This window comes from Aptenodytes patagonicus, chromosome 19 (assembly GCF_965638725.1).
Source record: "Aptenodytes patagonicus chromosome 19, bAptPat1.pri.cur, whole genome shotgun sequence".
NCBI classification, from domain to species: Eukaryota; Metazoa; Chordata; class Aves; order Sphenisciformes; family Spheniscidae; genus Aptenodytes; species Aptenodytes patagonicus.
Window position 1 is genome coordinate 5753724 of NC_134967.1, and position 14282 is coordinate 5768005.

Here is a 14282-nt window from a genome sequence, read left to right on the forward strand (position 1 = left end):
TTTCCTGTCCAGGGCACAATGGCATCCTACTCTCATTGCTGGAAAGCATCAACAGGCGTTGCCTTTGTTGTGTGCCTGTGAGTCCTCCCCACTGACAGAGAGATGAGGAATCTCATATCACGCGGGATGATACAAATAGAAGAGGGTATTGCAGGCTTCTCTCCTGCTCAGGAAAGATGTTTATTCATCTTTTTTCCTCCTCCAGACCCTAGTACGTGATGCAATTGCTATTTAAAAATTAATAGATGGCTGCATTCGTGGCTGAGCAGGCACAGCATGGTGGGTTTCTATTTTTAGGCTCAGAATAGCTGGCGACGTGTAGGTGTCGTGAGGAGCACAGAGGCTGAGGGGATTCTCTCGCCACAGGGATGCGGGGGCAGGCGCATGAGTGCAGCACACGGGCTTTTTTTCTTCAAGCTGCCTTTTTCTCCTGCTCCCTCCCCTTCTTCCTCCTGCTGCTCGGTCATTCTCTCTTCACTCCCCCACCTTTTCTTCGGGTGGTGCTGGCAGGGAGACAGTCAAACACCTTTTGAAACACCATGAGCAGCCTAGATGCAGACCGCATGGAAAGAGAAAACATCTTTGCACAAATAAATGCCCTTATTCCTTGATTAGGCAATTTTTGTTTTCTGCAAGCTGATCAAGTTTATACTCCTGCTCCCTGCCTGGGCTGTCCTGCTCCACACTCAGTGGCGTGTACATGTACATGCAGACGGAGTTCTGCATCGGGTCCCAGCCGCCCGATCAGCATCTCTGTTCTTTGCTGTCTGTCCCTCCTGTCAGCCTTGTCAAACAAAAACTACCTGAAGTTCAAAGTTACCTCTTGGAAGGACAGCCAGGGTCTCAGCCGGGGCTGCTTCCAGGGAGATCTAGGAGCTCTGTTTTGCCCAAACTGCCTGCTAGGCTGGCGCAGGAACAGGAGGCTGCGGTGCTGGAGCAAGACTGTTTGGTGCAGCCTTGAGGCTGTGGTGAGGTTGGACGTGCCTGGGTAGAGGATGCTGGAGGGAAGTGGAAATCAGGATCCTGTTCCCTAATTGACCACCTGGGAATCCCCAGCCTCTGTCCAAAAAGAGGCCTGAAATACAAAATGGCAGGAAGAGTCGAATCCTAGGTCTGCAGGATTCTGTACTGGGACTGTAGAGCTCTGTGCTGCAATCACCTTTGCCCTCCGCCTTATCCTGAATTGTGTGGGCACGGGAAAGAAGCAGCTCTCTGAGCTTAACTTTTGAAGGCAGGTGTGTGCATTACAAATCTCCTAGCATCTTCTGGAAACTGGAAAGGGACAGCTACCACTCGAAGAGCTGTGGTCCATAACATCACTCTTGCCTTTTAGGATATGGGATTTCCTGGTTACTTTTTGTTTAGGCTAATCAGGGTTGTCATGTTCGCTGTCTCTAGCAGTCTATTTAAGCTGTGTTTGATCAGTGCAAGACTGGCATGCCTGGTGAGACTTCTAAGATCAATGCTTCTGCTGACATTGCATGGAAAAGCACCTTGTTAGGCGGATTTGGAGATGGTGCAACTTCAAGGAAAAACCAGTGTGAGCGCATATGTTGTAGAGCAGTACCCTTCCGAAGGCAGATAAGGAGGATATTGATCCAGGGATGAACACAGCTGGGAAGCAGAGTCTCAGCATCGCTTTGCATTACTTGTGTTCTTCCAAGGACTGTCTCCTCCCCGTCGCTGGTTTATGAGCAGGATGATGTTTCCCTGCCAGGGGCTGGTTAGACAGGAGCTGTTCTTGCACAGGGTGTTTGAGCAGTGGTGGGCGTACTTGGAGGCTATGGGAATTGTCTGGGGCTAGAGCTATTCCTGCCTGGGTAATGCTTTGGTTTTCCCCCGTGTCAGTGCTGCTGAGAAGGGAAAGCCCACCATCTACCACCTGCAGCCATGGAAGGGGGTGTGCAGCTCCTCAACCGCGACGGCCACAGCATCTCCCACAACTCCAAGCGGCACTATCACGATGCCTTCGTGTGCATGAACCGCATGCGTCAGCGTGGGCTGCTCTGCGACATTGTGCTCCACGTGGGCACCAAGGAGATCAAGGCCCACAAGGTGGTGCTGGCGTCCTGCAGCCCGTACTTCCACGCCATGTTCACAAGCAAGTAGTGTCCTCTCTTCCCCATGGCCAGGGTCTTCCTGCTCTTTAAACCCTCTCTTCCCTGCAAACCCCTCCCCTTTCTGTCCTGCTCCCCATTCTCACTGCCCTACCCTATGGAAATATGATGCCTGTATAGCATCTCTGTGAGCGAGTGCAGTAATGTTCCTCATTTCGCTCCCTTCCATGAAGCCCTTCGCCCGTAACCCCCTGCACAGGTATCTTGAAGCCCATCCTGCAGACATGGACCCCATTCCCTAGAGTATACTGCTGCTTCTCCTGCTGTGGGCAGGAGACCTTTCTGGGCTGTGATGCTGGGCTGCGGAGGTGGATGCAGCTTGTTCCATGCATGGTCAAGTCTTCCTGAGGGGAAGCAATCCTGCTGTGGGACTTTGTTCATGTCTAGTATCTGTGTTGCCCCAGATGAGATGAGTGAGAGCCGCCAGACCCACGTGACGCTGCACGACATTGACCCACAGGCCCTGGAGCAGCTGGTGCAATACGCTTACACGGCTGAGATTGTGGTGGGCGAGGGGAATGTGCAGGTAGGAGCTTCCCCCCAAATCCCTCTTCTCCACAAAACCGTTCTGTACGAGACTTACCTCCTGGGGGCTCTTCTCTCCCTCTGCTCAGCACTTTCAGCTGTTGTTCTGTGATGGCACCCGCACCTAGCAGTGGTCAGGGAGTTCATCTGCTCCCCTGTGCCCAGAGGTGTGGCTCCTGTGACTGCCGTGGCAGGGAATGGCTCCTCAAAGCACTATGCAGTGGCCAGGTCTAGTTCTCAGCATCTGCCATTCTCCTGCCATTTCCTGGCCCTGTGGGGAGTTACGGGTGTCCTTCTTCTTTATCTCAGTCCTGTTGGAAACAAAGAATGCTTTGTCTTCTATGTGCTTGTGTGCCTGAAGGTGCTCAGTAAGCCTGTTCTGTTGTTGACTTGCAGTGAGACATGGGTGAAAATGGTTTCCTTGCCCTGGAAACTCTCTTTTCCCCCATTCTTTTCCACTGCCAGACACTTCTTCCTGCTGCCAGCCTGCTTCAGCTCAATGGCGTGCGGGATGCTTGCTGCAAGTTCCTACTCAGCCAGCTCGACCCATCCAACTGCTTGGGGATCCGGGGTTTTGCTGACACGCACTCCTGCAGTGACCTCCTCAAGTCTGCACACAAGTATGTCCTCCAACACTTCGTGGAGGTGTCCAAGACAGAGGAGTTCATGTTGCTGCCTCTTAAACAGGTGAGGTTCTGCTGGGAGTGTGAAGGTATGGGTGTGGCAAGGCTCTTTGTCCTCAGTCCTGAAAGGCACAGTGTGCATGTCAAGAGCCCAAGGAACCTGCACTGAGGGGACAGGGTTTGGCAGGGGAACGTACCCAGATTCTGTACTTTGGTCCTCTCTGTTCAATGGAGAGACAGTACATGGGAAGAGTGCTGTCAGGGAGCGAGCTTAATCCCCTGTGAAATAGGGATGGGAGGGTAGCACGGAGAATAATTGCTGTCGCTGGTGCTTGCCACATGAGCTCTGAGCACACTGCCCTCTGGGAGCACAGGCCAAGGAATAAGTCCTGGCTGCCCTGGTCACGCAGCTGTGATGTTTAATTCAGAGCCTGGCTAATGTTTCTTGCTGCTTTTCATGTGGTGCCAGTATGGCCCCTGGCTCATCACTGCCTGCAGGGTGCTGTGCTGTACCCTGGCCAGCAGGCATTCCCAGTCCTTGCTCTGCGTCACCCGACCCTGTATGGTCCCTCACCAGGATACAGACACTTCCCTTCACCCATTCTTGGGGCAGTCGGGTGCGTGGCAGCAAGAGGAGGGTATGTATCTCCACTTGCTCCAGCTTCCATCGTCCTTGGCAGGTGAAGTGAGTGTGCTGGGAACAGCCAGGGCACCTGGCTCTATCCCATGAAATATTGAAGGGACGCGTGCTAGCAGTCGTCTGCCTGATCTCACTGATGTTGACTGGAAGTGTCAGGCATTGCAGCAGCTTCAGACACAGAAGGGGGGTAATGAGCCAAGGAGGATGATTGAGGGCAGAGCTGTCTCCACACCAGTGCTGCAAGGAGAGGGGAGGCACATCTGCACCTGCCTGGTTTGGGGGACCCGGTTGCTCTTTGGATCCCTCTACATCCAGTGAGAGAGAGTAGTTGTACACCAGCATCTACAGGAGACAGGGGCTCTACCTCTGGCAGTGCTGTTCTGCTGGGCCAGTTACCTGGGTGTGTGAACGTGTCCTTTCCTTCCAAACCATACCAACCGACACTTGCCCTTTCCACCCCGCTCTGCAGGTGCTGGACCTCATTTCTAGTGACAGCCTCAACGTGCCATCAGAGGAGGAGGTGTACCGGGCTGTGCTCAGCTGGGTCAAACATGATGTGGACAGCAGAAGACAGCATGTCCCCAGAGTGAGTCTGCTGGGGAAGGTGACCTGGTTCTACCCACAAGCTCTGAGTGCCTGGTCAGGGTGGATACACGGTTGAAGGAAGCTGCAGGGTGGCCAGAGGGCAGGGACAGCAGGTCCCTGCCATACCACTTCCAATCCAGGCATAGATGAGGGTGTTGCCGAGAAAGTTCAGTCTCCCAGAGTGAAGTCCAAACTATAGACAAATCTGAGGGGCATGCCCTGTCTGACCCCTGGCAGCTTGGGCCGCGGAGCTCTGGGGAGGGTGTAGGCAGCAGGAGAGGTCAGCCCTGCCTGCAGCCTTCCTGAGCTTTCACGTGCATCCTCAAACAAAAAGCTCAGGCAAATTTGAGCAGGGACTTCTTCTAACTCATGCTTTTGTCTTTCTGCATCTGCACCTTGGAGCGTGGATCTGCGAGCCTCCTGCCTGCCAAAGGTGCAACTGGAGAAGGACATGGTTAAGCCCTTTCCTGCGGGGCTGCCAGTGCTTGGCACAGCGTGGGCACCCTCTCACGCATGCAGCCTCGCACTGCAGTAGAGGCTGTCGGTGCCTCCAGCAGCCCCGGCTTCCTGTCATCTTGCCGCTCTCATGCTTCCAGGCAGGCAGCGGGTAGGAGCAGTGGGAGGAAGCATCCCTAGGTGTCCTCCCGAAGGCTGGGACTGAGATGGGGCAGCATGAGGAAGACTCTGTCTGAGGGTTTCCCCTGGGTTTCCACCTACCCCAGGGCTTGACCCTAGAGAAGTTCTGTCTCCACCTTTGCTGGTTGTGTGCACTCAGACATCCCTCCTGTGGGCAACGCAGGCAACACGGGGCATGCTGGGCAGAGGGAGGTGGTGTCTGGGCTCTGCAGCCCTGCAGCGAGGATTGTTCCTTGTAGCACGAGCGCTGGAAGAGGACGTGGGTACTGGCAGAGGGCAGGGTGGGGATCTGGGGTGGCTGTGGGACGTGTCACGGCCAGGCTGAGGGCTCCTGGCTCTGCAGAGACATTAAGGCTGAATTGCTGCATGTGCTTTGGTGCCCTTTGTCACCGGATGCCTGTCCTGCCAAATGAGCAGGATGACATCTCCAGGTGGAGTCAGCCTTGCCAGGGTCCCTGGGGTTTATAGGGGAGATGTGGGGGCAGCACTGGGATGAACCCTTCTCACTCTGCCGATGGGGTGCAACTCCTCTCCCCCCAGCTTATGAAGTGCGTGCGGCTGCCCCTGCTGAGCCGGGACTTCCTCATGAGCAACGTGGACACAGAGCTGCTGGTACGGCATCACTCGGAGTGCAAGGACCTGCTGATCGAAGCCCTCAAGTACCACCTCATGCCGGAGCAGAGAGGCGTCCTTAGCAACAGCAGGACGAGGCCGCGGCGCTGCGAGGGGGCCAGCACTGTGCTCTTTGCTGTGGGTAAGGCCCTGCCACGCGCTCACATACATGCGAACCCCTTCCCAGGGCCTTGGACTGTTGTTTGCTCTGTTTGCCATCCCCTGCGCAGGTGGGGGGAGCCTGTTCGCCATCCATGGGGACTGCGAGGCCTATGACACACGGACAGACCGGTGGCACATGGTGGCCTCCATGTCGACTCGCAGGGCCAGAGTGGGCGTTGCTGCCATTGGGAACAAGCTGTATGCTGTGGGCGGGTAAGGAGGGCACGGGAGCCGTGCGCAGGGAGCTGGCAGGGATGCCACCGGCAGCCTCTGAACAGAGCCGACGGTGAGAGCGGCACAGAGGTGCTCTGGGAGCAGAGATGGCCGGCAGAGCCTCCCAGGGCCAGCCTCCGGATGAAGCAATCCGGTATCTCTGGGTTGCTAACTGCAGGAGTAGCAACTGAAAACTACTTCGCTGCCCCTGCAGTTCCGAGCAGTGAATTTGCTGGCTCTCTGTTTGGTGGCGGCTACGTCCTGGACTTGGTGCTTTTTCCTCCCGTTTGCCTTAGCCCTGTGCTGCAGGCTGTTAAGAGCCTGCTAACTCCCCGGCCCACATCTGCCCTAGTGTGGGGGGGCCCTCTGAGACCTGCTTTCTTTGCAGACCACCAGGAGAGCTCAGCTAAGGGCTCTGCACTTTCGGCAGGTGCTTTAGTGCGCTCTGTCTTGAGGAAGCTGGGCAGGGGGGAGAGGGGAGGGGTGGTGACAGGGACCCAAGGCTCTTGGTCAGCTCCAGAGCTGTAGGACCAGCCCACAGCCTCACCTGCAATCCAGGCTTCCCAGCTCTTACATGTTCTCCCTTTTTCTCCCTACAGCTACGATGGGACCTCTGATTTAGCTACGGTGGAGTCCTATGATCCTGTCACCAATTCCTGGCAACCTGAGGTGTCCATGGGCACCAGGAGGAGCTGCCTGGGTGTAGCAGCACTTCACGGGCTTCTCTATGCTGCTGGGGGGTACGATGGGGCCTCGTGCCTGAACAGGTAGGGGATTGCCTTGCTACAGGCTCCTCCACTGCTCTTGCATGCACTTGGCGCTGGGTGCCTGGGGAGCCCACAAGGCCTGCTCCTGACAGATGGACTGGCCCCAGAGTAGATGTCTTGCAGTCCAGCTCTGTCTTCCAGTGTCTTTGGCGCAGGCAAAGTTTCTTCAGGGGGAAAAAACATTTTGTAGCCCTGTGCCACAACAGAACATAGCCTTTGTCAGTTCTTCCCTCCATTTCCCCTGTCTATTCCCAAGCTTCCTTGGGAGCTGCCCCTGAGGGCCTGTGTCAAAGAGCTTTGATCTGGGCTTTGCCAGTGTCACACCTTACGTTCCTGTGTCCCTGCCTGCTGCAGCGCAGAGCGGTACGACCCTCTGACAGGCACCTGGACATCCATCGCTGCCATGAGCACCAGGAGACGCTACGTCCGGGTGGCAACGCTAGGTGGGTGATGGCATGAGGACCTGACTGACTTCTGTGCAGACTCTCTCTTGTATTTCTGGGGGTTCCTTTTGATGTTCTTCTGTTCTAATTCCTGCCCCTTCTTCCTAGATTCCCTAGCTGTGAGTCCGGGTAGCCCAGCCATTCCTCTGCCATGTCCTGACATGCTCCCTGCCTCTGCCCTCCTCCTTAGTCTTCTTAGTAGTTGCGTTTCATCACATTCTGGAGGCAACTCCTTAGGGGACCCACAACTTGTTCCTCAGCTCCTTTGTGCCTTTTCTACTTTGGAGCAAGAGGGCTGGCTGTGGATGATCACCTATCCCTGGAAAGGAAGAGACAACCTTATTACTCCTTCATTATGAAAGCAGGACAGTCCTTTTACTGATGATCCAAGCAGTAGTGCCGGGTCAAAACTGTCTCTACCAGGGGTGTCACAACATTAGGTGCAATGATGTGATGTCTCTTGACTCCATTGAATGAGTTCTGTCCTTAAGGAGGATGCAGCGTGAGAATTGGCCACTTCATTGTTTAGTGCAGCTATAGGGTTAATGCAAGTACCACCCTCCACCCTAGCAGGTGCTGGACCTCCCTGGGGATGCCAGGGTAGCATGCTGCTCCCCACTGTCCCAGGAACTGCTGTGCCGTGTCCCTGTGGTGCCTCTCCCCTGCCCTGTTCTCTGTTTCAGCTCTCGGTGCTGACTCAGAGGTTCCCTCCCCTCCATCACCAGCTCATACCCTCCGCCTGCCATGGCCTTTATTGGCGTTCCCCTGCTCCAGCCTCTGCTGCTAAAAATAACCCATTGCTCTGGCGGGGAGCACTTACAGCTCCCATAATGAGGAGGTCAAGAAGCGGCAGGCGAACAAGCTCTTTAGGAAGCTTGCAGTGTGGCAGAGAAATTGCCTGATGAATATTTCACAATGCTCCATGCTGCAAGGGGAGGGGGAGCTGGGGGAGCCCTGCTGAGAGGAGCTTGGCTGCCTGGGGAGCGGGAGGCACTGCGGCTCAGCTGATACCTATAGGGGCACCCTGTGCAAGAGTTGTGGGAGGCTGTGCTGGGACTGGGGTCATGCTCTTTAGCTAACTCCTGTGCATGTGTGACTGTCTTTGCAGAAGGCAACCTCTATGCTGTCGGGGGATATGACAGCTCATCCCACTTAGCCACGGTAGAAAAGTATGAGCCCCAGGTAATACAAGAGAGAGCATGCCTGGTAACCCTTTTCCTTCTCCCCTCCTGATGGGTGCCTGAAAGAGCCCTGCAGAAAGCTGAGGGCCGCACAAGTTGCTAGAGAACTTAGCAGACAGTGGGAGATCAGCTATGCGTGGTCTGTTAGCAAACCGCTGCCATAGCTTAAGACGTGACCACTTCCTAGCAGAGTATTGCAGCAGCAGTGGAGCAGACGGTGTGCCCACATGAGCCTGTGCAGCACGGACCTGCCTGCCTCCTTGGAGACTTAAGCCACCATGCATGACTATGAGACGGAGTGGGTATCAGCCCCCTCCCCAGCTCTTCTGCAGGGGCAGAGTATCTGGGGTGCAGTCGAGAGCAAAATGAGCCAAAGCTCATCCATGCGGGCTCCAAGATATCTCTTTGAGATTTTCAACCACCAGAACACTCTCTATCCCCATTGCCTGTAGGCCAGCTCAAGTTCTCTAGGAAAAACAGTTCTTGTTCCTGCCCTGAGCTGTTTCCAGCTTCCAGCTGAGGTCCTTGCTGCATGCACATCCAGAGCGGTTAGCGGGGATTGTGGCAGGCTGGGGACACGTGTTGGGCCTGGGGTCTGACAGCTCTGTTCGAGCAGGCTAGATCACTGCAAAAAGATCAAAGAGAAGGTCCTGGAGTTTTTTCATGAGCTGTAAAGCCACAGTCATGACTTGTACAGATTTGAAATAGATACAGCTCAACCCCCATGACTGGGCTGGGATTCAGCTGTGACGTGACTGGTGGCCTGGCACAGAGATCTCTGTGCTCAGGCCCCTGGGATGGCAGGACTCCGGCCAGCTGCGGCTGTGCTTTCCTGAGCCAGTCGGCAGAGGTCTCTCCTGGGGCCTGCAGCTCTTCCTGCGGGAGAGTTGAAGGGAAAGAACTGGGGTCCCCCCAAAAGTCTTTTCAGGGGAGGACCGTTATGTCAGGAGCTGTGTGGTTAGAACAGGACTAATATCACAGGACTGGGTTGGCAGGGGTACACTGAAAATGGCTTGTACATCTGGCTGACAAACAAACATTGCCTCTTCCCAGATCAACACCTGGACGCCCATTGCCAATATGCTAAGCCGCCGGAGCAGCGCAGGAGTGGCCGTGCTGGAGGGGATGCTCTATGTGGCTGGCGGCAATGATGGGACCAGCTGCCTTAACTCTGTTGAGCGCTACAACCCCAAAACCAACACATGGGAGAGCGTGGCGCCCATGAACATCCGTAGGTAAGGAGCTCTGCCCCTGCCACACTCCCGAGCTGCAGGGGAGCCTCAGCCGCTGCAGTCGGGAACGGGGATCCCATCTCGCAGAGAGCCTTGCCTTGCTTGGCACTGCAAACCGTAAAATGCAGACCGTGCCCCAGGGCCTGGCTAACGCTGCAGTTGGCTGGCTCTGTGCTGCTTGCACAAAGGCAGCCCACGCTCCCTGCTGCACTGCGAGGGACTGGCGCGTGTGTGCCAGGAGGGCAGGGCAGGGATGTTCTGCAGCAGGCGTTTCTGCAGAGGGATTTATTCTCAGCAGTCTGTGTGGCTGTAAAGAACCAGGTGGTAATAGCTGGCTGAGGCCGTGTAGGAGATGTTGCTGGGCTGCGGGAGGATTTAAGGCTTGGAAGTCCAAGGATTTTAGGCTCCTCGGGCCTGTTATTTAGAGGTGGCACTTCTGCAGTGGGAGGAGGGTATCAGAGTGAAGAGGAAGATCTGAGGCTCTATACTGCGCTCTGCCACTGACTGACTGAGCCCCAGTAATTCATTTTCATTGGGTATTTGTGAGGCTGGGCACTCCTTTTTGCGGGGTGACAGAGCTCTGGCCAGTTCATCTGAGGTGCTGAGCTCCCCTACACCCCACATATGCTGTGTTCGAGCCTCACACCCCTGTGGTCTCTGCATGGTCATTCCAGGAGCACCCACGACCTGGTGGCCATGGATGGGTGGCTGTACGCAGTGGGTGGCAATGATGGGAGCTCCAGCCTAAACTCCATCGAGAAGTACAACCCCCGTACCAACAAGTGGGTAGCAGCCTCGTGCATGTTCACACGCCGGAGCAGTGTGGGGGTGGCTGTGCTGGAACTCCTCAACTTCCCGCCCCCCTCCTCGCCCACCCTGTCAGTGTCTTCGACGAGCCTTTGACAAAGAATCAGGACCTACCTTACCTCAAGGGGACAGGGGTGCCTGGCGGAGCGCTAGGCCAGCGTGGCCCGCCCCACAGGGCAGCCGGTCGCTGTAGGAGGAGAGCGAAGGTACCAGCTGCTGCCTCCAGCCCCAGCACTCCTGCGAACGCCCGGAGCCATCCCCACTCTTGGTGCACACATCGGATCGGCACGACCACAGCAGTTAGAAATGTGCTTCCTGGATGAGCACCCTCCTTCTAGAGGGCGAGGGGAGGGGGTGCTCTCTGCTCCGTTCAGACTCATCTCACCACTCACCCAAAGGGCGTATATTTTCTTTGGGGAGGGGAAACTTTAAACCATTGCTGCTTCTTGGATTCACGTGATCCAGCTGGTGCCACACATACGAGCACAGCCAGCCTTGGAGGCTTCCAGGAGTCCTGTGGGGTGGCAGAGGTGGACAGCACTCCTCCCAAGGACATGGCTGAATGTGCAACCGTTCCTCTGAATGTCACTGTAGCCAAACTCTTTACCAAGCCTGTTGTGCACTGTTAAAGACTCTGAGGCCACTGTATGGTTCTCAATGGTGTCTAATTGATGCCTTAAAATACACAAACAAAAGAAGCCCAGCTAAGGGACAGGGCCTGGAGGAGGTGAGGTTTGGAGACAAAACTGGATGCAGCATCCTGAACCCTCCAGTGTTTCCATACTCAGCTGGCCCCACCTCATTCAGTACGATCCCAGCTGACCATTGCTCTGGGGAGTCCCCAGCCAGGCAGATGGGTTGAATGACCTTGTTTGCATCCATGCCGTTGCTGTCCCAGGTTCAAGTGATCGTGCGGCTGCCTGCTCTCTGCACGTGGTCCTGGTTCACAGTTTGGCTGGGAATGGATCAGCCTGTTTGCTGTTCCCCTCTCTGCAAAGCAGATTCTGGGTTTATGGAAAGGTATTGGTTCTTAAACAAGAACAGTCCAGCCTTCTAAATGAGGAGGATCGCCTGGCGTTACTTTTTTGGGTGTTAATTTTTTGCCTTTTTTTATTTGAATGCTAATATTTTAATTTTTAATGACTTCATATCCCTTTATTTTTTACGCTATCCCGGTATTCCCCATCCCATCTGCTTTTAAGGCAGCAGAAGGGATGCAATTACTTTTCTCATTTGTTGATGAGATGATGACTGTGTCCTGGAAGACATTCTCTATAGATGTGTGGGGGTGTGTGCATGTGTGAGATACCGTATGTACAGTGAAAACAGCATGGAAGGGACCATTTGCAATTAGTGACTCCCTGGCAATTAAGCAACCACTTTAACTAAGTAAAGGTTGAATAAATTAGTACTGTAAGTCACAGGCCTGTCCTAGACCCACCTGTGCCATGGAACCTCTTGGGTGGTGTTTTCAGTGCGTATGCTGTAGGGTGTGTGTATGAGCCTTGAACTGAGACATATTATCAGGTGTTCTCCACATTATAGAGGAATGACTCAACCACTGGTACCTCAATAGTGTTCAAATGTAGCACTGGAAATATGGTCTAACTGTTTGTTTTGAACTAATTCCTTTATCCTTTTCCCCCGCTCCTTCTCATTTCTCGTTTACAGAGTTCAGATTTCACTTGTGATGGTATTTGTTGGCCTAAATTTTCAAGTGGCTAGGGATTTCTTCTTTTCTCTTTTCTTTGGGGTGAAAGGAGAGTTTGAGATTAGACACGGACTCCCCAACTTAAGACAATTTTTACGACGATCTGATTTCTCCTGGACAGGTGCCTGCATGTTTTACAAGCCCACTTACAGTGCCTAACGTTGGACACCTGAAATTACCAGCAGCTTCTGAAAATCTGGGCTGCTTCTCCCCCCAGCCTCTCCCCAAGGACAGTCTGGGCTTCTCAGGCTGAGGAGGCCTTTTTGGCTTTTAGAACAGACTCTAAATCTGCTTTTCATTCCCCTCTCACTTGCCAAGCCTCTGCCCCAGCCTGTCACAGCTCGGCAGCTCTCCCATTCCTCTGCATTCCAGAGGACCCTGCAAATGTCCAGGCTCTGCTCGTGCAGGTTGCCTCTTGGTCAACGTGGCGGTAGGGCTGCCCTAAGTAGGTCACACGAAATCTGCTTTGTTCGAAGTAACGATGAAACCGGTGAAGTCTGCTCTGTTACGTGAGTGTGCATGCGTGTGCCTACGCGTGAGCCAGGTCTCAATCCTTTTCGTCCCATTCCTGTAAGCAACATCAGGATTTTAGTCTTGTGCTGGACTCGTATCGACCAGCGCATTCAAGGTGCCCCTGGCTCTAGGGTCCTCTTTGAAGAAGGATCAGCCTAAAAGCCCCACGGCTGTGTCAAGTGAAAGGTGCTGGTGCTGGGCCTTGGCCCGACGTGCCGAGGTCCTGCCGAGGCCTCTGTGTGAGGAATGGTGTAAGGACAGCGGAGCCCAGCCAGCCTGCTGAAGGGAGTACTGTACGACAAGGAGGGGCAGTGCAGGGCCAGAGAGGAACTGCTGAAGGGAGAGACAGGGCTGATTTCAAACAAGGAATGGGTCGTTATAGCAGTGGCTCAGCTTCTGGTCCAACTGTGGCTGCCATAGCGTGAAGGGGGGCTGCTGCCTTGGGGGGCGGCAGGCAGGCAAAACCAGAGGGGAAGCGAGCAGTGTAGCAGGCTGAGGATAATTTTTGTGCCATGTGCCCTTGGCCCCAGTTGTAATCTTTAGCAATTTACACTACAAATGGCGTGCAATGCTGTCCTGCCTCTTGAGGATCAGGGAAACAGGCAGCGTGACTCCTGTCACCCGCCGGTTGGGTCCTGAGCAATATCACCTCTGAGCCTGTCCTGCAGAAACCTGGGGAGGAGGGAGCCTTTTGCGTCTCTGATGTACTAACTATGCAGGTGCTCGCTGCTTTCCTGTAAAGGAGAAAGAAGGAAGGAAAGGGCAAAATAGTTTCCCAGCAGCTTGCGGGGGTCCAGAGCACCCCGACCCACACTGTGTGGACACGAGGTGTCAGCATCTGCCCTGGGAGATCCCAGGGTGGAATTGCTTCTGGTGCTGCACATCCCTTGCTGAGCTGGAGGCCTCGAAGGGGATGTGCGTCTGTGTCTGTCTGTCTGTGCGTAGTACCCTATCTGAGGGGAGGAGAACTGTCAACTGTGTGTGGCTTTTCTGCCAGTTTTACTTAGTGGTGTCTCACCCAAAATGTTATTTGTACGATTTCCCATGTGAGCTTTTCCCAGCGGAGGAGCATCCCTCAGCGGGTGGCTCCAGGCTGTGTGTTGATGTGTTTTGCCCAGGGACCCCGGTGTCAGTCTGCAGTGAGACGGCAAGGCTAGGCAGGAGCCCTTGCCCCGACGTGGGGGCAGAGGTTCGCTTGGCCTTACTGGTAGGCAGACCCGGTCTACTCCATGTCAAACCGTCGTCACTTTTGATTTCTCTGTAAGTTATCTGACTTATTTATGTGGAACTCTGTTTCTCTGAATTTTTTGCACTACATGGGATTGGGGAGGGGATACAAGCAATAGAAACCAACATGTACAATAAAGACGTTTTCTTGAATACCGGATCCTGCCTCTTGCATCCTTCCTTTTCACTTCTCTGGCCCCACTCTGTGGAGGCAGGGAGCTGCTCTCTGTATTGCCCTGTGCAGAGGTGGGGAAGAAGCCCCGGGCAGAGGGTGCGCGTGGCAGGCTG

General features: G+C 54.7%; 1 protein-coding gene across 1 annotated transcript; it reads left to right on the forward strand.

Annotated features, from left to right (window-relative positions):
* Window positions 1-1879: 1879 nt before the first annotated feature.
* KLHL17 (kelch like family member 17) lies at window positions 1880-14154 on the forward strand. Its single transcript, XM_076356154.1, has 11 exons — window positions 1880-2101; window positions 2522-2643; window positions 3108-3329; window positions 4375-4491; window positions 5667-5880; window positions 5969-6113; window positions 6713-6880; window positions 7235-7323; window positions 8432-8505; window positions 9558-9739; window positions 10411-14154. The coding sequence occupies exons 1-11, from the start codon at window positions 1891-1893 to the stop codon at window positions 10637-10639; spliced, it is 1773 nt and encodes a 590-aa protein (XP_076212269.1). The 5' UTR covers window positions 1880-1890; the 3' UTR covers window positions 10640-14154.
* Window positions 14155-14282: the final 128 nt, after the last annotated feature.

Excerpts from the sequence above, each read along its gene's own strand:
- KLHL17 (XM_076356154.1), top strand. The coding sequence starts at position 1,891 with ATGGAAGGGGGTGTGCAGCTCCTCAACCGCGACGGCCACAGCATCTCC. Across the intron at positions 3,330-4,374 it reads TGTTGCTGCCTCTTAAACAG|GTGCTGGACCTCATTTCTAG; the intron begins GTGAGGTTCTGC and ends CCCGCTCTGCAG. Across the intron at positions 9,740-10,410 it reads GCGCCCATGAACATCCGTAG|GAGCACCCACGACCTGGTGG; the intron begins GTAAGGAGCTCT and ends TGGTCATTCCAG.